This window comes from Rhinatrema bivittatum, chromosome 4, assembly GCF_901001135.1.
Source record: "Rhinatrema bivittatum chromosome 4, aRhiBiv1.1, whole genome shotgun sequence".
Classification (NCBI taxonomy): Eukaryota; Metazoa; Chordata; class Amphibia; order Gymnophiona; family Rhinatrematidae; genus Rhinatrema; species Rhinatrema bivittatum.
Genome location: NC_042618.1, coordinates 137991879 through 138017960, shown reverse-complemented (window position 1 = coordinate 138017960; position 26082 = coordinate 137991879). Strand labels below are relative to the sequence as shown.

General features: G+C 41.3%; 1 protein-coding gene across 2 annotated transcripts in view; it reads left to right on the top strand.

Annotated features, from left to right (window-relative positions):
• The window catches only part of LOC115090145 (protein farnesyltransferase subunit beta-like), a 165315-nt gene extending 141348 nt beyond the window's left edge, over positions 1-23967 (top strand). For both annotated transcript variants that reach the window (XM_029598892.1, XM_029598893.1), the window contains one exon: positions 23527-23967. In XM_029598892.1, the coding sequence (XP_029454752.1) occupies positions 23527-23634 (108 nt within the window). In that variant the 3' untranslated portion in view covers positions 23635-23967. The remainder of the gene's footprint in view (positions 1-23526) is intronic.
• The last annotated feature ends 2115 nt before the right edge of the window (positions 23968-26082 follow it).

Here is a 26082-nt window from a genome sequence, read left to right as displayed (position 1 = left end):
GGGAGTTATTATTTTTGCCTTCAGGTTCTCCCGAACGCCCCGCGACAAATTTTATATTACCATTCTCCACTCTGAGTCGGCCCATTGCTGGCATGATCCGGCGACACTGGGAAGCCTTATCTTTAAATACATTGTTCCCTGATCCCCTTCGGTTTACCTTTCGTCGGGGCAAAAATCTACGAGATCAATTAATTCATTCTGACCTTCCAGTGCCGCATGATCCTGTCACTGATGTTGGCCATCAGCCCTGTGGCAGGTGTGCGGTTTGTTCCCACACAAGTGGTATGACTTGTTTCACACACCCCACCACGGGTAAAACGTTTCAGCTACGGTCACATTCTGATTGCACCACTTCTGGAGTAATTTATATTATCACTTGTCCCTGCTCTTTAATGTATGTTGGGAAAACATCCCGGATGGTGAAGACCAGAATTATTGAGCATTGCTCCAATATCCGTTTACAGCGAGAGAAGGAACCCCTGGTTGATCACTGGATATCACAGTCACATTCCCTTTCTGACCTCTTTTTTAGCGTTATTGAAGTTGTTTCACGTCCTTCGCGGGGTGGCAATTATGCCGAGATTTTGGGCAGGATTGAACAACGCTGGATCTTCACGTTAGATACCGTGTCCCCAAAAGGTTTAAATCGGGAGATTGAATGGTTTTTATTTATCTAGCAGGTTAGGCTCAGTTACTGCTTGGGTGCACTACAGGAACGGGAACCAATGAACTCATTTTTTTCACTCACGTGGTTCCCTTCCCTGTAGTCCTGGCGCCTCTTTAAATACCTGTCAAGTTTGAAGGGCGTTGCGCTCCCTGTCACTGTCAAAACGCTTCTGTCAGGTATGTAATGCTTGTGTGAAACTTATTTTGGTCGGTTGTAAGTCCCTTTTTTCATTCTGACTCTTTGTTAATTTGTTTATGTTCTAGCTTGTGTGTGAATTCCAGCGGTGGCGATCCCCCCCGATGCAGCCCGCGGCGAAACACGGGACCGTGTCGGGGGACGCCATTAAGCCGGTGCTCGTTTAACTTTGTGGAGTTGCCATATTGAAAAAATAATAAACATCTTGTTTTATAAGACTGTTTGAATCAGTTCTGTCAGGATTACACATCCTCCTGCACTATTTGTACTTTGCGATTTCGTTTGAAGTGCAGTCCTTGCTCATCATTTATTTTGTGGTAATTGAAGTCTCCCATTATTACTGCACTACCAATTTGGTTAGCTTCCCTGATTTCTCTTAGCATTTCACTGTCCGTCTCATCATCTTGACCAGGTGGACGGTCGTATACTTCTATCACTATACTCTTCCCAACACACAAGGGATTTCTACCCATAAAGATTCAATTGTGCATATAGTCTGGTCTCATGCAGGATGTTTATCCTGTTGGACTCTATGCCATCCCGGACATAAAGCGCTACACTGCCTCCTGGGTGTTCCTCTCTGTCATTGCGATATAATTTGTACCCCGGTATAGCACTGTCCCATTGGTTATCCTCCTTCCACCATGTCTCTGAGATGCCAGTTAAGTCTTTGTCATCATTCACTGCTATACATTCTAATTCTCCCATCTTACTTCTTAGACTTCTGGCATTAGCATACAAACATTTCAAAGTTTGTTTGTATTTTCATTCTGCTTTTTAATTGATAGGGATAAGTTAGAATTTTTTAGCTCAGGTGAGTTTTTAGTTACAGGCACTTGGACTACTTTTCTTATTATTGGAACCTCACTGTCAGGATGCCCTAATTCTAATGCATCATTAGTATCCTTTGAAGATACCTCTCTCTGAACCATGCGCTGCTGAGCGACTGTCGGCTTTCCCCTTTGTTCTAGTTTAAAAGCTGCTCTATCTCCTTTTTAAAGGTTAGCGCCAGCAGTCTGGTTCCACCTTGGTTAAGGTGGAGCCTATCCCTTCGGAAGAGACTCCCCCCCCCCCCCCCCTTCCCCAAAAGGTTCCCCAGTTCCTAACAAAACTGAATCCCTCTTCCTTGCACCATCGTCTCATCCACGCATTGAGACTCCGGAACTCTGCCTGCCTCTGGTGACCTGCGTTTGGAACAGGGAGCATTTCAGAGAATGCTACCCTGGAGGTTCTAGATTTAAGCTTTCTACCTAAGAGCCTAAATTTGGCTTCCAGAACCTCCCTCCCACATTTTCCTATGTCGTTGGTGCCCACATGTACCACGCCAGCCGGCTCCTCCCCAGCACTGTCTAAAATCCTATCTAGGTGACGCGTGAGGTCCGCCACCTTTGCACCAGGTAGGCATGTTACCAGGCGATCCTCACGCCCACCAGCCACCCAGCTATCTACATTCATAATAATCGAATCACCAACTATGACGGCCGACCTAACCCTTCCCTCCTGGGCAGTAGGCCTTGGGGAGCTATCCTCTGTGCGAAAGGACAATGCATCACCTGGAGAGCAGATCCTTTCCTGCTACACCCGGTTGATGCTCTCCAATCATGAGACCTTCTTCCTCCAAGCCAGCACCAGGGCTGCCAGTCTGAAGTTGGGACTTAGCTACTATGTCCCTGAAGGTCTCATCTATATATCTCTCTGTCTGCCTCAGCTCCTCCAGGTCTGCCACTCTAGCCTCCAGAGATTGGACTCGTTCTCTGAGAGCCAGGAGCTCTTTGCATCGCATGCACATGTACAACTTCTCACCGGTGGGTAAAAAATCATACATGTGACACTCGATGCAAAAGACTGGGAAGCCCCCCTCTTGCTGCTGCCTTCATCTCAATTTTGTTCAGTTCCTAGTTAAGTTTTAGGTTGCTATAGGAATAGGAATGTGTCTAACGTCTTTTAAATGTATTGGTGAATTCACTATATGTCTGGTAGTGGCCTACGAGGGACTGATCAAACTCTCAAAGTTTTTGTTGTGGGGTTTTTTTTTTTGTTGTTTTTTGTGAAAGTGGCACCTGCCTATAAATTAAAGGATGAGCTAGGGGTGGGAGGGTTGGAAAATCCAAACAGTCTAACTTCAGTTAGTCAGCCAGAGTGCACACTACCTAAACACCTTTCCAAGGTGAGTAACTGAACTGAACTTTTCAACCTTTTTACTTAGGTATACACTGCTCCTAGCTTATTTTTAGCTTCTGGCAAATTTTTTTTTTTTTACATTTTTTTTTAAATACAAACACTCAGTTCTGCTTACTAGTTGCCTTACTGACCATTTAAAAATACAGACAGTCTACCTTGTTTGTTCGCTGCCCTACTGACTATTAAAAGCACAAACACACTAAATAATATTCCCAAATAGTTAACTTTGCCCCAATAGGTTTGAAAAAGACAATGTCCCAAGCAACAATGTTCCTTTCCGCCACCAGCAAGGTGATCCTCTCCTCTCAGTGCTCCCACTGGAATGGCTTTAGCAAAGGGAAGAATTGCCTTATCAGTCTTTTTTTTTTTTTTTTAGGTATAGATAATCATGTAGATAAAGGTGAGTGAGTTAATATAGTATATTTGGATATTCAGAAGACATTTAACAAAGTCCCTCATGAGGCTCCTCAGGAAATTAAAAAAACATGGAATAGAGGGCAATGTCTTTATTGTAGATTGGTAACTGGAATGGCTCCCCTATTATGAAAGGCTACACAGGTTAGGGCTCTTCAGCTTGGAAAAGACACAGCTGAGGGGAATATGATAGTTTATAAAATCATGAGTGGGGTAGAATGAGTAATTAATGGATGGTAGTGAATAGCAAACAATAGTTTTACTTTTTGGGAATGCCTCTCCTCACTTCGGCTGATGCCTACGTAGCCAGTCTGAGGGCAATTTCCAGACAGGCTAATTTATATGATTAATCACTCTGAAAATAGTCCTACCCAATCTGATTCACTGTAAATTAGAAAGGTGCCTAATTACACTGTTTCTGCACTTTAGTCAACATGAATGCACCTTACTCAAAACAATAGGATACTGTAAAAGCATAAATAAAAGGATTTACCAGCATAGCTTCAATTTATTTAAGGAAGAACCAGGTGTTGGATGCGTGTACATAGTTTTGCTTGTGCTACAAACAAGTTAAATTGGCTGAGTATAGCAATCAGAGCTCATAATTTATATACGAGTGATGAAAAGAGAGAAAACCCCAAGACACTATAGGGACTCCATGTGCCCCATAATATACATTTTTGCAACACTGCTTCTTTCTGCAAAGCAGCTACTGTGGCATTTGTCCCAGGGCTCAACATCTATATGTGACAGAATTAAGAATGAGCGTTGTGAGCCAGTTTAGGGCAACAGTAGACCAGGGAGAAATGAAGGGTGGTAAAGCAGTACTTGCAAATCCCAGGTTGCCATGGCACCTAGGAATTTGACCATGGTGCCCAGGGTTTCCTGGCCCGAATGGCCTTCCTGGTTGCATGGTTCAGTGCCAAATTGGGATTCAGAAGCCAGTGAATGGGGAAGGTCACAGGAGGAGCACCAGGGAGGTAGTGGTTTCTGCACTACCAGCAGCTCACAGCAGGTAGGAGCAAACCAGTGGCAGCCAGCGAGGTGAGGGGGAAATGGTGCTGGCTCAAACAGGCTGGGGGCTGGGAAGAGGCCGGCTAGCTTGAATTGTTGACTAGGAGGTGATTGGGTGGGTGGCTGGTTAGCTGGGGTGGTTATCTAACTTGCTGGGACTAACTTTTCAAACAGCCCACATAGCAGAAACGTTTGCATATGTTTGTTTTTTGAAAATGCATGGGTAATTGGCTGAGTGTGCACATACATTCACTCATGTATAGCTAGCTACACTTTTTCTTTTTGGAGAGCATAACGTGTGTTCATGTACGCACATACAGATCAAAAGGTATGCACATAAGTGCTGGCTCTACCCCAACTTAATTCTCCAGAATGCCTCGTAGTGCATGTAAAAGAATCCACAAAACCAGGTTACATGCCCTGAGCCCAAGTCAATTTTAAATCAGCCATTTACGCACTCAAAACTAAGTTTGAAAATGGGTTTGAAAATTACCTCCTTAGGGCCATATTTTCAAAGGGTTACACGCGCCGGTCCTATTTTAAAAAGGCCCGGCGACACGTGTAAGTTCCGGGGCTTGCAAAAAGGGGCGGGGTCAGGCTCCCGGCATAGCGGCCATATTTGCCGCTGTGCCGGGGATCACACGCCTGCCCAGAGGCAGGCGCAAAAGGTAAAACTAATTTTTTGAGGGAGGGTTAGAGTAGGCCTGGGGGGGGGGGGGGAAGGGTTAGGGGAAAGGGTGGGAAGGTCAGGTTAGGGGGAAGGCAGCGTGTCTCGGCACACGCAAGGTGCACAATTGTGCACCCCCCCAGCGCGCGCCGACCCCTGATTTTATAACTTGCGCATGCAAGTTATAAAATCTGGTGTACATATGCGCACGCCGGGTAGCGTGCGCACATTATAAAATCTATCCCTTAATGTTTAACAGTTTAGGTACCTGAAGATTTTCAAAAGAAGAAGCAATGTTACTATGTCCCAGTGACATTATAATAAACTGAGACAAAAGAAATTAATGTAACCGGGTCTCTTACATAGTCACTTCAGAGTTAGCCAGCCCATACTGCTCCTTATGAATATTTTTTCTGGTGGGTGTGTGTGTGTATGTGTGTGTACAGTGCTAGTAATAAATACTGTACATGATAAATCAGTAATAAAGCCCCTGCTCCAAGGAGTTTGCATTCTAAGTTTTAGCACTGTGAAGCTGAATGGCTCATGTTTGCACAGTTGAGTGGGGGAAATGAGACTGGAATTCAAGCACCGTGGAGTTTCAAGCTCTGTGCTTGAATCCTAATACTGTATTGATAGTCCAGTAAAATCGGAACGACAGATATGATGATTTTGAAGTCCGAAATTCCTAATTAGACTGGAGCTTCTTCTGTCCACTCTGTCATGGTGATACTTGCTGTCCTGCAATGCTATGTGTACCTATCTAAAACTCCCTCAGTGTGTTTAAACACGCTGTAAGTAATTGCTGTGCTCTCCCTTGTGTACTTTGTATGCTGACCATGAATGGTTTTCTTGCGGGATCAAATTGTTTCACTTCTCTACAGTGTTTAATCAGCCATGGCAGCCATTTATTGCCTCTTCTGCCGTCAGAGAAGTAGCTGCCTCAACGACAATCTCTGCTCATAGTCTATGATAACAGGAAGGAAAAACATTTAATGCTTTTTATAGGTCAGAAGATCAGCCTGTAAAGTATTAAGCACTCTTATAATACTCTTCATTATAATTTGTCCTTGAAATCTAGTCTTTAACATAGTTATGTACATTTTAGCTATTGCACTGCAGTACTTTGAAAACTGTCTTTTTAAAAATTAAAAGGAAAGAGAAACTAAACAGATTTTTCATTTAATCTGTATGCATATTTTTATGATGATGGAACGATAAGTTTTCTATCTGAAGTACATGTTTTAACCTCTGTGTAAACCTGCAGTTCACATGTTTAAATTCTGGCATTGTCAGTTCAACCTTTCAGCCTTCTGAGGTGTTACGTATTACGTGCGTAAGAGAGAGGGGAGTAAAAAGCATATACATACAGCGTGATTCCAAATAGGGGGAGAATGTGTGGCAACACTCTGAACTGTTCAGGCTTTCAAAGTAGTCCGTTTATCTGACAGGTGATAGCCCTCAATTGGATGTGTATATATATATATGTGTGTATATGACTAGCTAGCCATGTTCATGTGTATATACATGGCTAGTCATGAGCACATTAGATGTTGACATTTTTAGTGTGTTGAAATCATTTTTAAATAGTTGAAAAGGAGAGTGTCAGACAGTATGGCAAAGAGATACAGTTAAGAAACAATAGGGTAGATTTTTAAACCTGCGCCATTTTTGTAACATGCACATTGGCCCGCGCACACATGCACGCCCGGGGGGGGGGATTTTTTTAAATATGCCTGGAGACGCGATCCCACTTTTTCCCAGTTCTCTCCCAGTCCGCTCCAATTATGGACTAGAAGGGAATTTTCCTATTCCCCTAACTATCCTTCCTACCTTTTCCCCCTCTCCTCTCCTCCCTGACCCCTAACCCCTACCTAACTAGCTTTTTTTTTGTTGTTTTTAAACTTATCTACTCTGATAGGCAGAAGTAAGTTACGTGTGCCAGCCAGCTGCCGGCACACCCCTTTCACTTAGCCAGGCACTTTGGCGCGTATTGGGGGATACGCGCATGGCCGGGCTGTTTGTAAAATGCGCACAGAGCGCACACAGCCCGGCCATGCGCGTATCCCCCAGCTTTTTGCAGGCGTTTTAAAATTTGAACCTAATATGAAAAGTGTGGTGCTCCATTCCCTGTTTTTGTTTTGGTTTTTTTCCTGTAAAAAGAGAAATATGCAAATCTGGAGCAGTTCTGCCTACTCTTGAAAAGCTTGTGCATTGCTGCTTTAACTGGCTAGGTGAAATAGGGTAAACATTTGTCTAAGCTTGAATACAATTGCTAAGAGACAGAGCCTGAAATTCAGTGCACAAATGCTATTTACAGAAGCATGAAGTGCTAGGGTTAGAATGGGCAGATAACTGTACTATGGTGCTCATAACGGGTGGGACAAAATTTACTGATCTCTGAACTGAGCTCATCCAACAAAATAATTAAATGCATTTTTGATGTTTGCTATCTTTATTGAATAATTACTCTCCCTAAATAAGTGTGTATAACTCAGCACATGCATGCTTAAGTAGGCACTAAACTGTGTCTTATAAACTGTGCAGCTGGAGCCGTACGGTTTACAAGATACCACATATCGCCACCTCAAAAATACGCAGGTATGTTTCAGTGCGCACACATTTTATTTATTTATTTTTTTAATGTAGAGATCCGCATGGTTTATACACATAAGCCTGGATTTTAAATGCTCTGTGCGCGTGAAATCCAGGCTTTATGCACGTGGCCAGGCCTTGTGCGCAGTGAGCCAGTTTTTCAAGGGACCTGGCCACGCGCACAAGTGCCGGGCTTCTTCGATGGGGCGGGCCGGGACAGTGCCATTGTTCGCTGTCCCAGAGATGCACGTGCTGGCAGCTGGCTGCGGCATGCAACTTAAGCTCAGGAGCTGAAGTAAGTTGCAAAACAAAGACAAATACCAAAAAAAGGTAGGGTTTAGGGGATAGGGAGGAAAGGGGAAGAGGGAGGGAGTGGGGGTAGGGAAGTGTCCTCCCAGACCGCTCCTTAATTGGAGAGGACTGGGAGGGAACTGGGGAAGGCCAAAATGCGTCACCACACAGAAATTGCTAAAGTCCCGTTCCCCCCCCCCCCCCCCCCCCCTTGCGAGCACCGCCGGCACATACGTGCGAGGATTATAAAATCCGGTGCTCCTGTGCAATATGGCCCACGGATTTTCTATCATGCACGCGAAATTGGCGCGTCCTTGTGGAAAATGGAAAATGTGCCCTATACTTTATTAAAATATGCGCGCACATATTTTAGAAATTTAAATAATTGTAAAGTGTAATAACCCATTTGTGCACGAAGGGAGGGTTGTTTTGGGTTTTTTTTTTGGGTTTTTTTTTATTGAATTTTAATTTTACAAAATCAAGAAGAGCATCTTGTATAGAAATCTGCATCAGAGGTAGGTATTTTATAAAGCTGGCAAATGTATGCATGTATCTCGCTTATGGAAATATTTAATTGTGCTTGTACTTCTAAGTACCAGTTTTCTGAGACCTACAGTAGTTAATCTAGACCTTCGCCAGTTCACCCACACCCTGTGCCAGGTCACTCACACCCTGCACCACACTCTCCACCAAAAGAGAGTGTTACATTTTTTAACATCTATGATGTGATTAGCAGGTGCAAAAGCATGCACACATGTTTGATGAAGTATGTGTGCACTCTGTTTATAAAATATGAAAATGTTCACATACTGTGAATCCCTACCCCTAAACACCCTCTTTTGTATGTGGGTATTCTGCATGTGGCAGCAACAATGCGTGCATATTCCTGCCCTTCTGAAAATGTGCTTGCTGCGCACAGAAGCTGTTTACACATGTATGTGCCTATTCTGACAGACAATCCTTGCATAAGCCTTTGAAAATTCACTCCATAAAGCATGCCCTTGTTGTACAAGATAATTCACAGGATTACAATGTCTTGTCCTGAAAAACCATATATGTCAGAGCATAAGATTATAAATGAGCGGTGAATAGGGAAATCAAGCAGAAGTTTCCAAATTCAGAGCTCTTGAGTATCCCCACAATGATGCCAACCCATAAGTAAATAAAATAAACTTTAGTCCACTCTGGCCACCAGCTGAGCAGAGCTATCATCTGCTGCCGTGGGATTTGACTTAAAAACTCAAAGAACGACATTCAAAAGGGCTTGGATAACTTTTAAAATAGCTGGTCAAACATCAAGATTTGAAATTTCTTGCCCCTCTCAGTACTAAAAATGTATTTGGGTAAGTTATTACCTGACTAAAATATAGCCAGGTCAGAAGAAGTGGGGTGGTGGGAGGGTGTGTTCCAGGGGCATGGCAAAAATGTATCTGGCTAGCACCAATATTCATTGCTAACCAGATAAACTTAGCCAGGTAAGTCAGATCAGGGAAAGCAGTATCCTAAATTTAGCCAGTTAACTTTCTCTGGGTAAAATTCAGTGGCAGACTTACCCAGCTAAGTTCAATTGAATATCCTGGAAAGCTACCTGGATAATTTTCCTGTTCATCATACCCACTTCTGTTTCCTTTGAAGAAACTTGCCTGTGATCTAGCGCTATGGTTATCCTCTTTCCAAGGAGCATAGGGTGCAGCCAGGGCCTACACTACAGCATTTCTAACTTCAGTGCACAGAGCATGAAATAGAGTAAACCTGGTAATTCATATACTGCCATGGTGATAACTGGAGCAGACGTGAGTTGCTGATTAAAGAGTCTTAAGATCATCTTGCCTTGAAGCAGCATTTCATGCGAAATATGGCCATGCTGGCGATTTTTTTTGGAGATATCTTTAAAGTTAAGTATTTTTGAACTTTTGAATAATTTGGTTGGAGCATTGAAAATTATGGGCCGGATTTTATAAATTTGTGCGAGGGCGTACTTTTGTTCGCGCACCAGGCGCGAACAAAAGTACGCTGGATTTTATAAGATACACACGTATCTTATAAAATCCGGGGTCGGCGCACGCAAGGGGGTGCACATTTGTGCAACCTGCGCGCACTGAGCCCAGCGCGCGTTGCCTGTTCCATCCGAGGCCGCTCGGAAATCGGAGCGGCCTTGGAGGGAACTTTCCTTCGCCCTCCCCCCACCTTCCCCTCCCTTCCCCTACCTAACCCACCCCCCCTACCTTTGTTGCCAGATTTACGCCTGCTAAAAGCAGGCGTAAATCTGCGTGCGCCAGCGGGCTGCTGGCGCGCCATCACCTGACCTGGGGGCTGGTCTGGAGGCCTCGACCACGCCCCCTCCCCGCCCCTTTTACGAAGCCCCGGGACTTGCGCGTCCCGGGGCTGTGCTCGCGCCGGCGGCCTATGCATAATAGGCGCGCCGGCGCGCGAGGGCCTTGTGCACGTAAATCCGGCCGGATTTACGCGTGCAGGGCATTTAAAATCCGGCCCTAAAATTTAAGGTTTGCTTTTGAAATAAATTTTCAGATAACTAAAAAGGTTCACAAATGTTTTGTGTTTTTTCCCCCTGTGATAGTAGTTTAATACTGAGCAAACTTTAGAGTCATATATCTTTTTGTGCTGTCAGAGCTTTCCCCCCCCCCCCATTTAATTATATCATCTTAATATGTTAAAAAAATATATATATCAAAGCATGACCTCATAATATGAACTATAAACTTTAGTATGCTTAGTTTTCTATCAGGTCTCAGTGAATGTGTTTGAGAGAGTATTTAAGGAAAAATAAAATGAAATGTAAAATAGAAATTCTATGAATGTGAAAGAAAAATACAAAAAAATTGGCACAGTGGGTTTTGAATTTTTGACTATAGATATGTCACTAAGGAATAGTTAAGATTATTTGGATATTGTGAATTCAGATACTTTGTCATTTGACCTTTGGCATATGCACTGTAGATGAGCTGTGAGGCCTCTATGATGTCCATGTGTTTAGTTGACACTCCACTAACCCTCTGTGCATCTAAGCCATCTGTTGGGTCATTTTTATCTAGTCTGTTTCCTGTACTTTGTCTACACTTCTTCTTCCTGTCTGCTTTGTATGCTTAATTTGAAGAGATTCAAGATGTTTACCAAGCATAACATATTTATCTTATATCAAAAGATATTTGTAGGATCACATACACTAGTGATAAATAAGTAAAATAAAGATGCAGTAGACTTATGAGCTAAGCTTCTGTTGTACAACGTATGCTTTTTTAGGCGGTATAAATCAAGAAAAAATGTAAATGACCTGTTTGTGCCATTAAATAGCATTGCCCATTAGGGGAGATATTTGTAAAAATTCACGAACGTTAAAAACAGTGAAGTTTTATGAGGTCAAGAATTACAACTAGCAGAATTCAAAAACAGCCCAAAACCTACTAATTGCATGGAGGCTTTTATGATTTAATAAAAGTAAACTTGGAAAAAGTCTGGCCACTAAAGATTCTGCAGTTGTGTACAATGCTATGCCAGCACATACTTGGGAAATCCAATAGGTCATGCTTACCAACTCTTCCAAATGAAACTCAGTGGTGCAGAGTATGCAGCAGCTGCACTGATAATGGAAGAAAAATATGAACCTTTCTGTGTCTGCTGGATTCTCATGCCTTAAATTTTGATAAATCCTTTTCTCAGACTGTCTGTCTGGTGCCGTTGCTTGCAACCGTCAGAATGTGTCAGCAGAGGACATTTTAGGAAGAGTTGAATAGCCTGTTCTAGCCACCAACAAATGCAATGGTGCAAGGCTGTGGAGGAATCTGCAGCCATGTTAAATCAATATTCAACTTAATAAATGTCACTATGAAAGCTGCAAGAGCTTTGAGGTCAAATTTTCTTTACAGCAGGCATTTTCATCCCATCCTGGATTTATCAATGATTATAGAGTGAAGAATTGACCTAGTGGTTAGAGCAGCGGGCTGAGAATCAGGAAAACCAGGGTTCAAATGCCACTTCCTTCCATTGATGCTCCTTCTGACCTTGGGGCAAGTCTTGTTGACCTCCATTGGCACAGGTACCAGCTTAAGGGTGAATTTTACAAAGCCCAGCACGTGCCAAATCCGGGAGATACACAAGTATGTCCGGCTGGCACACACCAAGCGGACTTTAAAAGGTGCTTGAGTAGGCCCGTATCTCCTGGTGTGCGTTCAATAAGAGGCAACAAAAGGTTGGAGCGTGGTCTGGGAAGGGCATGGGCGAGACATGGGCGTTCTGAGACTTTAACATGAAATGTACGTGTAAGTATTTGCTCACACAAACCCACGGCGGGGTCCTCTGCCACGTAACTTTGACTGCTACGGATGGCGTGTAAGTAATAAAATAAATTCTAGGCTGGTCAGCGGGATTTTAAGGATTGGTGCTAACAGGGTAAATGGGAGGCTGTTTAACTTGGGTGGGGGGGGTGGAGATTAGAAAGTTCTATCCCTTACCTGAGTGAACTGGGGAAACTGGTAATTGCGTTGGCATGAGTGTCTACTAAAATCCCCCCACTTGTACGGTAGAGGTGGCATTTGCGCACACGTGCGCCCGTCCATATAAAATTGTGCAAACGTGTACGCACATTCGGCCTATTTCATACCATGCGTGTATGTATGTGCGTATGTTGTAAAATGGTCACATCCTTTGGCGCTGGTCTGCATACACGCGTACATGTGGGCCCCCCGTGCCAGTATCCAAGTTTCCATCTTAGATTTTAAGCCCTCTTTGAGCAGGGACTTGCCAACTGTACTTGAATTGTGACTTGCCTTGAGCACAGGTTTGGAAAATCAAGTAATTAAATCCAAAATGCGTTAAGCATTTCAGCAGTGTTCTAATAAACAGAACCCAACTAGAAATGGGAATTCTAGGTTCAAGTCTCAGATGTGCCGTACACACTCTGGGCAACATGCCCAGAGTACACTCTGGTACTTTGGGCATGTTGTCTTCCCGTGCACTTTACCTCTGTGCACGCCGTTATCTTTTGATAATTTAAAACAGGAGTTATACAATCATCTCTATGAACACAGGCACTAACTAACTGGTGGCAGGGCATCTTTCAAAAATGTTCAAGAGCATCAAAATGTGCTCTGAGATTTCCACTGACCTTTTAGAATTGCTTTTTCTTTCCTATACCTAAGTTCTGGGGGCATATGAAAAGTGTGAGGGGGACGTTGTGGAGGTGCCTCCTAATATTATGCATGGCAAAAATATAAATGAAATCTGAGGACTAGGAGGCAGACAGGCCTTTTTTTTTTTTTTTTAAAGCCCGTTTCCAAGCAGGAAACTAGGTTAAAAATGAGGTATCTATCCCATTTCAAATTGTGTGGAAACGTATGGCCCTTCCCCTGCAGAAATGGCTGCATATTTTCAGGTTTGCCGTTTAGTTCATAGAAAATATGCCGCCTTTCAATGAACATATCAAAGTGGGTCACCTTCCAATAAAATACAAATAAATTGAACAAGTACATTAAAATTAAAACAAAGACTGTAGTAACATGCTTTTAGATGGAAGCCCAGTTTGTGGAAGGGCACTAGATTCATTTCCATTTCCATAGTAATTCCTGTCACTAAGTACACTGGTCATTTCTAGTCTACTTTCCTTTTCTCTCCACATTTTTCAGTAGCTTTCTCAGTTGTCACTTAGCCAGTTAATTTGTTAGCAGGGTCTTTTTCATCCTTATACTGCAGCTATAGGTTATAGGCCAAACTGCTTCTTCCTGCATCTTCAGATCAAGACCTTGTGTGCCTGAGATTCCTTTTCTGTGGAAAATGTCACCTTCTCACACTTTGGGCCGGATTTTAAAAAGCCTACGCGTGCCGGGCCTATTTTAGAAAGGGACGTGTCGGGGGCGGGGCCAGAGGCCTCCAGCACAGTGGCCATTTGCCGCTGTGTCGGAAGATCGCGTGCCGGCCGGGTGCTGTTGCATACAACCTGTGCCTGCCCCTAGGCAGGTACAGCGGGTAAAACAATATTTTTTTGGGGGGGGGGGGCTAGATTAGGGATAGGGGGGTGGGTTGGGAAGTTCCTCCCAGGCATCTGCGCGCACAGGGTACACAATTTTCCCCTTTCAGAGTGCGTATTGTCTGGGCCTTTTTTAAAAATTCCATTTTGCATCTGAAAATATATTGAACAGGGGGGAAAAAAACCTCCTAAATTTTATAAGCATTACAGAATGAGATGCATTAATTTCTTATTCAATAAATTTAGGTTTGTGAAAAACTAAAATGAATCATATATACTGTACAGTTGTAAATTATTGTAATATGTTAAATTCTATATCCTGTTACTGACTGACGATCCTGACCCTCACTGATAATCCCAGCAAAAATAAAATGCTGTAACAATAAAAAAAAAAAAAAAAAAAAAGCAAGCAATATATACACTAATACATTCCAGGTTGTATCTCGTGGCAGTATATGTGCACATCTTAGGTAATTAAATGCAAAAAAGACAATGGTTTGTTGTTCCATCACATAATAAGATATGCAATTATAAACCTTGTCTTATTGCTTCACCGTAAAACACAGTGGATCAGTAATGTGATTGGTTTTAAGCTTTATGAGCATGATTGTAAACTTTATAGAATTTTCAAAAGTGGGGAAAAATTCCTATTTTTTGTATAGTAAAGCATGCCAGAGCTATGCTATAGCAGAATGTTGGCATTTCTTGGATGGCTGATTAGTATTCAGCTAAAATATTTGAAGCATGCTAATAACCACAAGCATCAGAGAGCAAACAGTGGCTTGAAAACAGGATCACAGAATGACTGATTCTTTTTTGATTCAACTAGATCTGACAGTGGCATGAATTATGGCCTTTTGTTAAGTTGATTGGAGAATTTGGGAATTAAGAAATTTACCTTTAGCTTGGTTTGCCTCTTTTGTGAATGATCAAAGTCAAAATGTTGTCTGGAAGGGAGAAAATTCTAAAGATTATTTATCTCCTAGTATATCATAAGGTTCAAACCTTTTCTCCAACTTTGTTTAATCTTTATCTGGCACTCCTTGCAGCTGAAATAAATTTAAGATAGATTTCCATATGTACACAGATGCTATTCAGCTACTGGTGTATGTGGGAGGTGATAAGACAAGACTATTACTAATCTTAATGGTTTGGAATCAATTTCTTGGTTCTCCCATAGTAAAGTTAAAATTAAAACCAGAAAAGACTCAATGTTATGGGTTTCAAGGGTAAATACTTCACTGGAGGTATTTATTCAAGTTGCAGGCATTACATTTAAAGGTGAATTTTAAAAGTGAATCGCACGGCAAAACTGGGAGCTCCACACATGTATCACTTAAGGGGTAAATTTTATAATATGCGCTCGCGCGCTGTTCCCACGGACGTGCCCATTTTATAACTTTCTGGACTAACATCAGTTTGTTTTATAAAAAGCACTTTATACATTATTAGCACCTTATACATTATTAGCACTTTATATAAATTATTAAACATGAAAAAAGAAAATACATTTGATTTAATATTGGCATTGTATAATTACATTACTATAGACATTGTATACAATATATTTCATGTTTATTGATGAAAATTGTTTTTATATGTGGGTGTATGTGTGATGGATGAGTGTGTTAGATTTTAATGTTAGGTTATTGGTAGATATGAATAAACAAATTTATTTGTTGAATAGGTCCTCTTCCTGTGTATGTTTTACATTCTTGTGACGAAGAGGTTGTTTATTTTTTGACCCTTGTGTGATAATACCATTTTATAACATGATCATGCCGGCGCACACTTTATAAAATCCATGTGCGGTGACGCAATCTGTCCTCCCAAAGTTCCTTCCCAGTCCGCTCCAATTAAGGAATGGACTGGGAGGAAACATCCCTAGTCCCCCCTCCCCAACCTAACCTTCTTTCCCTTTCTCCTCTCCACCCTGACCCCTAACCCCTACCTATTTACCCTTAATTTTTTTTTTTCTACTTACTGCTCCTTGGGAGCAGAAGCAATTTATGTGCGCCGGCCAGCTACTGGCAACACGCTTCTCCAGGACAGTGTACAATGCCACTGTCCCGGTCTGTGTCTCCTTCCCCCCCCCCCCCCCCCAGCTCACTCCTTTGAAAAGACCCAGCACTTGTGCGTGTACCAGGGTTTATGTGCGGGGCCGGGCACCTTTGAAGATTCGCTTGGCAAGCGCAAGGCCCGGCCACGCGCGTATACCCCGGGTTTTACCCGCACAGGCCTTTGAAAATCCGGCCTTTAGTGCACTAAGTCAATTTTATAAAGCTGCCACACAAGTACCAATGAGTGAATATCTCACATCAGAGAAAAGGGTGAAATAAAGGCGGGGCCAAGAGATCTGCACATATGAAGCTATGCGCATGGTTGTGTGTCCAGGTCTGTTTCAGCACAAAGTTACTTCTGCTTTTGATGAGGTGTTAAGTCTGAATAAAACTATTTCTAACCATATATGAACTGCCTGAGGGGTCTAGCTCAACTGGAGGGAGGAGAAGGCTAAAGAACCAGTGGAGTCTTGAGGTCATAAGCTATAGACTGGGCGAACTGGTTATTTGCTGGACACACCTTATAAAATTCCCTCACTTGTGCATCTAAATGCTGACATTTTCCTGATGTGCACGTACATGCTTAAAATTAGAATCATACATACACATGCCAGGCCTGTTATATAACCTGCACATACATGTGCACAGAATATTAAATTTCAGTGTGTCCATGTACACTTTTATAAGGGTGCCTGCATGCTTGTTTTAAAGTTACCGTCCAATTTGGGGGTTTTATTGGAGTCTCTTCTTTCAATGAAGCCACAAATCTCTCATTTAGTTCACTCGAGTAAATTTTCAAAGGGGTTTTGCACATAAAAATATCACATTAACACGTACGCATGTATATTCTATTTCATAAACGTTGAGAATCTGTGTATTTTTCTATTTTGTGTGTACATTTTACTGGTGGAAAAAAGGGGCGGGTTAGGGGCGTTCCAGGGCAGTGTTCAGAAGTGCGTGTGATAATTGCTGTTTTGTAAAAGAGACACTAATGCATTTCCAAACTTATTTGTACACTTTTACACCTACTAATTGACTCACGTAAATTAAATTGGACTTGTATGTGGTCTGTAGTTTTTTGGAGGGAAGATCTGGGTGAACTGGTGGGGGGTTCAGGATGAAGTACTAGAGGATCTAGCTGAACTGGCGGAGATATCAGCGAACTGGTGATTTCAAATATGTGCACAAGTATCTTCAAAACAGTATGCACGAATGCTTAAAATTCCTGCCTTCACATATGAATTGGGGTGTACGCTATATATGGGGATTTTTTATGCACCTTAAAGATAACAGGATATGTTTAATAAAATAAGTAAAGAAAGTATGTTTTCTTGCATTGGAAATATTTGCATCTGCTGAAATTTACATGCGTACCTTTGGAGCAGACCTACATGGTATTTTATAAACTGTGCAGCTTCTGCCACACGATTTATAAAATACTAGCATTCATTTCTGCATGTCCACTTACACTGCTAAATGCTGAACTGTGGATAGGTTCGAAAGTTAAGCTCCATGTGTTTGATCATTTGTGTTTAATTCACAAGTTACATCCATATTTATATAAACCAGATGAGGCTATATTAATCCATGGATTGAAAACTTCAGGATTAGACTATTGCAATTCACTTTACCAAGGATTACACAAGGTTGCAATCAGATGCCTTCAGTTATTGTAAAATACTGTTGTAAGATTCTTGAATGTGTACAAAAATATGATCACATGACCCCAATCCTGAAAAAACTAAATTGGCTTCCAATTTCAATTTGATCTATTTTTAAGATTATCTCTTTGATTTTAAGTGTCAATGCTGGGGAAAGCCTCAATGTTTAGCAGACTCCATAAAATGGATGTTCAGATCTTCACAGCAATCTTTGGGCCTTATTTCCTAAGGATTTTTCCCATAGACAGAGAATAGGAGAAGAACTTTAGTAAATCATGTCCTCTTAGTAATTCCTCCAATGTACCCAGCTTTCAGATGTTATGTGCCAAAGATTTGGAACTCCTCTCCCTAGGCTCGCTATATCTACAGTTCAAAAGGAAAGTCAGATTTTGGCTATTTGTTTTAAGCTTTTATTTAGTAGAAATTTGAATCTGTATAGTTTTAATCATTTATTATGTTTTGTGTCTATTTAAGATTGCTGTTTGTATTTGATTGAATTGTATTCTGTTTTATTTATATTGTAATGTTACTATATATCAAACAAGCCGTTGAGCCTGTTAAAACGGGAGATGTCGGTCAGAGCTCTCTTTGCCGCGCAGGCTCTCTTCTGCGCATTCGCGGCGTGTCGGTCAGAGCTCAAATATATGTATTGATTAATAAATCAAATGAATAATGATGGTTTTCAAAGCCCTTCCCAGCTGCAGGAATCTTGTAATGTGCCCCTTAAGACCAAAATATTGAAAGGGTCTGATTTTTAAACTATTTCTCTCTTCTTTGCCTATAGCGTGGCAAAATATGTTACTTTTATTTGTAATTGTTCTCAGTTGCAATTTTAGCTAAGCTTGAGTACAATGTGATGGAATTGGACATTGTTAAATTAATTTCATTTCCTGTAGTTTGAACCCTTGCCTGTCTAAGTTTGTCAAAAATGTTACAATCTCTAGTTTCCCCAGAAGTATCAGCTATCAGTATTTTCTTATGGTAGGGTTTCACATAGGCTAAAGATTGCTGAGAGATGCTCTGTGCCCTAACTTTGAGGCTGATATCCTATTGTGTGAATAGGTTCGCAAATGGAATAGCAATCCAAAATCACTAAATAGTGCATGTTTTCAGATCTATGAATTTTAGTATGCTCTATTTGACATTTTTACATATGCCGTTTTTCACTTGTGAATCTATTCACAAAATTTGTGCAAAATGGGTAATGAACTGAGAAATTATGCACATTAACGATTCAACATATTTAAATTTTGCGTGGAAAACAATGCAATTGGGTACTCTTCCATGAAACTTAGCTACAGGTCAGGGATGTGAAACGAAAAAGAGAACGATCTTCTTGCTAACTTTTTCACATGGAAGTCGCTGTGGCAGAGATTCACATCTTATGCAAATGGCACAGCATGGCAAGAAAAACATCTCCTGTTATCTGGCCATTCCTATAGCAGTCAAAAAAGCAAACAATGTTAGGAATTATTAGGGAGGGAATGATGAAGAAAATGGAGGATATCATAATGCCTCTGTTTCGCTCCATGGTGAGACCGCACCTTGAATACTGTGTACAATTCTGGTCACCTCATCTCAAGAAAGATATAATTGCAATGGAGAAGGTACAGAGAAGGGTGAACAAAATGATAAAGGGGTTGGAACTGCTCCCCTATGAGGAAAGACTAAAGAGGTTAGGGCTGTTCAACTTGGAGAAGAGACAGCTGAGGGGGGATATGATACAGGTCTTTAAAAATCATGAGACTCACAACGACTCAACAAATATCCCTCCTCCCATCCACATTTGGACCCAATTCACTCCTGTTGCATCTACAGAAATTGAACCCTTCATCAAAAAAACCAAACCAGCATCCCACCCCGTAGACTCCATCCCCATCAAAACCCTAAAACTCATCAGAGAGATTATTGCCAAACCTATAACCCAAATCATCAACCTATCCCTCGAACAAGGAATCTTCCCAGACAAACTCAAAAACGCCATCATCAAACCTATCATAAAAAAACCGCAACTCGACAAATCTGATCCTGCAAACTACAGACCAGTCTCCAACCTCCCATTCCTAGCAAAAATCATCGAGAAAACTGTCAACAATCAACTCACAGACCACCTCGACGCCCACAATCTTCTCCATCCAACACAGCACGGCTTCAGAAAACTCTACAGCACAGAAACTCTCCTCCTCTCCCTCACCGACACCATCCTCAGAGGCCGAGACAGTGGCAAGACATTTCTACTGATCCTCCTCGATATATCAGCCGCATTTGACACCATCAACCACAGAACTCTCCTCACCAGACTTAAAGAGATCGGTCTGCAAGACACTACACTCAACTGGTTCAAATCATACCTCTCTAACAGATCCTTCATTGTCAAGACAAACTCTTCTGAATCCTCCCAAGTGCCCCTCACCCATGGCGTCCCTCAAGGTTCTTCACTATCCTCGACCCTCTTCAACATCTACCTCCTCCCACTATGCAAATACCTCTCTGATGCCAACCTCACCTACTTCGTTTATGCAGACGACATTCAAATTCTCCTCCCCATCACCAAATCCATTGAACTCACCATGGAAAGATGGAACAAACTCAGTTCAAATTTATCTCAACTGCTATCACAACTATCTCTCTGCCTCAACCAAGCCAAAACAGAAATCATTCACATCCAGGACGACCGTCCCGCTTCCCCCCCTCGAGAGCACCCCCTCAAACAACACAGGAAGCGCAAACAACACTGGGATGCCAAACTTATCAAGAACCTCACTCACACCATCCACAAAAAACCTAGGAGTAACCATCGACAGCCAACTCAACTTTAAACGACACATCTCCAATATAATCAAAGATGGATTTTTCAAACTTCAAACACTTAAAAAACTCAAACCTCTCCTCCAACTGCATGATTTCCGAACAGTACTACAATCAATTATTTTCTCAAAACTCGACTACTGCAACTCCCTCCTCCTTGGACTTCCTGAAATCCACATCAAGCCCCTCCAAGTTCTACAAAACGCCGCCGCCAGAATTATCACCAATCACAGAAAATCCTCCCACATCACACCCACTCTCAAAGACCTCCACTGGCTGCCCATCACACAAAGAATCCAGTATAAAACCCTCACCCTTCTTCACAAAAAAATAAACAACAACAGAATGGTCTGGCTAAACAACAACATCCAACCATATTTCACACAAAGAAATCTCAGATCCACCAACTCAGGTCTCCTCTCCATCCCAACTCTTAAAAATGCTCACCTCAATACAACACGCAAACGAGCCATTACAATAGCTGGCCCTACCCTCTGGAACTCCCTCCCCCCACAGCTCAGAAACGAACCCTCACCGCAAGTCTTTAAAAAACAGCTCAAAACATGGCTGTTCTTGAAAGCATTCCCTCCTGAACCCCAACATCCTATAATAAACGCTCTTGAAAGCCTTACCGCATAACTTCTACTCTGCATGAACGCATAACCCCTCCCCCCTTCTCTATCCTCCCCTTTCCCTGTCCCCCACCCTTCTCGTAACCTCCCTCTTCCCTGTCCCCCACCCTACTCATAACCAAGTCATATTGTACATATTGTATATAGGCTATTTGCCATTTCTATATACCCACTAATATTTAATTCTAATTTTATTCATATGTTACAATGTTCCTTATATTTATTATTTAATCAACTGTTCTCTTGTTACAATGTAAAATAGGGCAGCTCCGGCTCTATTCAACCTGTTTTCTGGAAACCGATGTGATATCTCGATCGAATGTCGGTATACAAAAGAAATAAATAAATAAATAAATAAATGAGAGTTCTAGAATTGGGTAAATGTGAATCGGTTATTTACTCTTTCGGATAATAGAAGGACTAGGGGGCACTTCATGAAGTTAGCATGTAGCACATTTAAAACTAATCTGAGAAAATTCTTTTTCACTCTGTGCACAATTAAACTCTGGAATTTGTTGCCAGGGGATATGGTTAGTGCAGTTAGTGTAGCTGGGTTTTAAAAAGGTTTGGATAAGTTCTTGGAGGAAAAGTCCATTACCTGCTATTAATAAAGTTTACTTAGAAAATAGCCACTGCTATTACTAGCATCAGTAGCGTGGGATATACTTCATTTTTGGGTACTTGCCAGGTACTTGTAGCCTGGATTGGCCGCTGTTGGAAACAGGATGCTGGGCTTGATGGACCTTTGGTCTGACCCAGTATGGCAGTTTCTTGTGTTCTTATGAATGCTGATGATCCTGCCAATAATTGGCCAGCTTCAACCTTAGGATTTTCTTCCAAGTTGTTGGGAATGTAGTAACAACTGAACTCCAGCAGTACCTAAGTTGCACCAGGTTTTGTAAAAGTCATGGTACTAAGACAATTGTGTGCAATGGATGTTCTCTTTATGATGGACAATGGTTATTTTTCTGTGTTGATTCTATTATTTCGGTCAGCTATCTTTCACACAGCTGATGAATGCTAGTGTGCTTCTAAAGATACAGCGACCTTGCAGGGACTGGATATGTTTTTTTACAATTGTTTTTACTTCTTGTGGATAGATCTCAAGAGTTGTGTTGGATAGCCACTTATCCTTTCTGATGGCTTTCTGCTATGAGGTTGATCAGGACTCCCTACTGTCACCACTTTTGCATATCATTCACTGTTTGTAAGTTTATGCTGGGAAATGATTAGACAACATGATCTGACTTCTTATCAGTGTAAAGATCCTCAGGATTGCATGTTTTTAATACTGGACAGAATCCCTGCTTTAGAAACAAAGCCTTCTGCTCCTAGAGTTAACTTGACTTCACCCCCTGTTCCAGTTACATTGTGGAACTACTCCAGGATTCAGTGTGGAATAGATTCTACTTGTGTTTACACTTAATCCAAGAGATGACGCCCAAACAATTCAGATTTTAATCCAGCATTAAGTGCTTCTGGAATAACTAATACCTCCCTGGATCAGATTAGTTGCTGCAGGGTTAGGGGCAATTTTCAAGCTTGCTGCCTAGGTGCAAGGTCTGCAGGTACTTTGTACCACAGACCTTCTACCTAATATTAAAGGGAAAGTACAGCATACTTTACCTTTGAAAATTGTCATGGGTACAAAGTTTGGGTAAAATGTCAATGGAAACTAACACACGTAGATTTGAAAATACAAGCTATGCTCAGTATTTTCCCAGTCCTGTCCATACAATGCCCCAGGAAACACCCCCCACCCCCAAATGTAGCAAAAAAATATGCATGTTGTGAAACAGCTTAGTTAGTAGGCAATTTTTCAAACAACCAACTTAGCAGGATAAATCACCATTTACCCATGTAAATGGCTTTGAAACTTGCCTTTGGTATTGCTTGCTCTTTGAATTCTTAGGGCCAGATATAGAGGGATTTCCTATCTTGTGTCTTGGATGCAGAAGGGAGAAGCTTAGTACATCTGGCACTCTTAATGTGAGCATGAACAGCAGCAGTCTTGGCAAGTAAGCTACGTAGTCTTAAAGGACTGCATGTGTACATAAAGGTTTTTCTTAATATTAAAGCCCTAGGTTTGCGAGGCCCAGTCTATAATGCTGTCAGGACTGGAAAAATCCCAGGTGCCTAAAACTCAGCAGTGGTAAAATGAGAGAAACATTTTTGGTTGGTGCCCAAGTTGTCTAATAATTTTTTTTCACTCTTCTGTGGCATAGGAACTGCAAGACAGCCCTCCAGATTCTTTTTATAAAGATGAGACAGACGCTTCCTTTTCTTCTCCAGCCCTAATTATTACCAATAGTAGATATTGATCCTTCTCTCTCTCTTTTTTTTTTTTTTTTTTTATTTAAACAGCAACCTACGCATCCTGTGTACAACATTGGCCCAGATAAAGTGGTACGAGCAGTTATGCATTTTCTTCAGAAGCCTGTCCCAGTGGTGAAGAATGCTGCAGCCAATTAAATTTTGGTTTTCAGAGAAGACTTTAGCTTGTACAGAGTCCATACAGAACATGATACTGCAAGAATCGCGACCATCCCAGGGCACCGTGAAAGCATTTATGCCATCCTTTAAAAACAACAGTGTCTTCTGTTTTAAAGACCCCAGGATGCTAGCTACACTAAAAACAACTGGGAATAGCAATTTGAATATAAAAAAAAGTTATTGAACAGTGTTCTATAGATCGAACCCTGCTACATAGGAGGAAGAGTGAGACCTGATTATTTTAAAAGCTGACAGTGTTAATAATGCACACTTGTGAATATTTTAGCATCAATAAAATGAAATAAAAATCTATTGTGGTGGTTTTATTGTATTTGTATGCAGATATAGAACTATACAAAATGTTTCTCATGATTAGAAGACCTGCCCCAGAGAGTTTACAGTGAATCTGTGAGCACAGAGGTACAGAAGACTTTTATGCAGTGTAACACAATAAGTGGCAGGAGAATCAGAGCTGAGATTTGGGCATTCACAATGAACTTTAACCCCAGTGGTGCTCACCTGTCATACTGAATGTGTCGTTTTTAATACAGGAATGGAGAGCTCCAGTCCATAAGTGCCTCAAATATAATGTCATAAATATTTATGGATATCCTGAAAACCAGACTTGTTTGTGGCAGATTTTTTTTTATGTGCACACAACCTGATTTTCTTTGTATGTGGTCTTGGAGATCCAGCAAAGAGCATCAGTTAAAAAGGAAATAGCTCAAAATCTGGTCTCTTGAGGAATATGTTCAGGTTCTTTCTATGCACAGCATGCTAGTGACATAAAACAAAAAAGCCCTTGGAAACTTCTGAGTCAGTAAATACCTATTTCTCCGATTAAAGGCAATTTATACTCTCAGTTGAAAGCATTCATTGATTTTATTTAAAAAAAAAAAAAAGGCTCTTTTGTGATGTTTGTTTGGACCCTAAAGGAAAAATGTCAAATATGGATTTTGTAGGGAAAGGTAAGGCACTTTTACTTTTGAAAGTGATGCTCTGGTGATGAGTCGTATTGTAAAAATGGGATCTTTGGATTGCATTTGGTATACATGCCTGTACTGACAAATCAGATCTGTTAATCATACTCATTTTTTGCACAATTTCTTCATAATGAGACTGTTCTCTCTTGAGCTTATGGGATCAGTTAGTTGATATTACCAGATGAGTTATCAGAATATTTTGATAGTTATTCAGCACAGAATAAATTCTCCAGAGCTTTTCAAGACACATTTACTTTAATACTGTAGCTGCATAAGGAAATAAATTGATGTGAGTAGATAGATCATGGAATTCTAGAGGAGAAATGCATATGTAGCCTGAAGATTTCAATTTTTACAAATAATTTTGTACAAGGATTCTTTTTTTTTTTTTGTCTCCTATAGTATTTTGTTTGTCCTGCAGGGTTTGTACCTATTAAAATTGAATGCCTTCTGATTCTGGATGTATGGTCACAAAATACTTGGTGGTTGAACTAATGCTGGATTATAGGTTTCCTTCAATTGTACTAACCAAAATAAAATGAACTAGTGAACTTTTAAAGAATGAATGTTTATAAAATGATATCTGTGGCTACTGTTAGAATATTAACTAGGTGCTGTTTGGATATCGTAAGCAAATACTGTACACTTGGGCAAATAGAAATAGCATACAATCTGGTCCCATTCGCTGTCCTGAAGGACTAGATCTGCCAAATCCAACAGCTGAATGCTCATATTAAATATTTAACCATATACAATTGGCTATGTCCCTTAATTTTGTATATTGCAATCAGTTACACCAATAATTTTGTAAAATGGAATGGCTTCAGTCCAAAACTGGGAAAGGGCTACAGATGAGAAAGAGGGTGATGATGGTGTTTCTTGATAACAGTACTCACAATCTGTTGGAAATTCCTTCTCTCAGAACTTGGTGCATTATTCTAGTGTTTTTAAGAACATCCAATTCAATAAATATCCATAAGTGGTAAATAGTTTGTATATACCAAAGCAGGGGGCTTTCATAAATATAGTTTGTATTGCTCTTTTCTCTCCCTCCTCCCTAGTTTTCTCCTGTACACACATCCATTATAACATATCCTCCAAGGACAAGCAGGATGGTAGTCGTCACACATGGGTGACATCAGATGGAGCCCAATGTGGAAAATGTATGTCAACATTTCTAGAAACTTTGACTAGGCACACTGAGCATGCCCCATACCACGTGTCTATGTGGGGTCTTTCTTCAGTCTTTTTCTGCGGAGCTGTAAGCCTTGCGGTTTGAGCTCTGAAAACTCTGCTTTTCCCTTGTGGAAAACATTGCAAAAAACCTGTGAAAAAACAGTTTTCTTCAGGTCAAGTACCGGGTCCCTCTCCCTGCCTCGCTGTAGTGTCCCAGTCAGGATAAGTTTCTTTTCACTGTAATTTTCCCCTGTGGAGGTGCCACTGT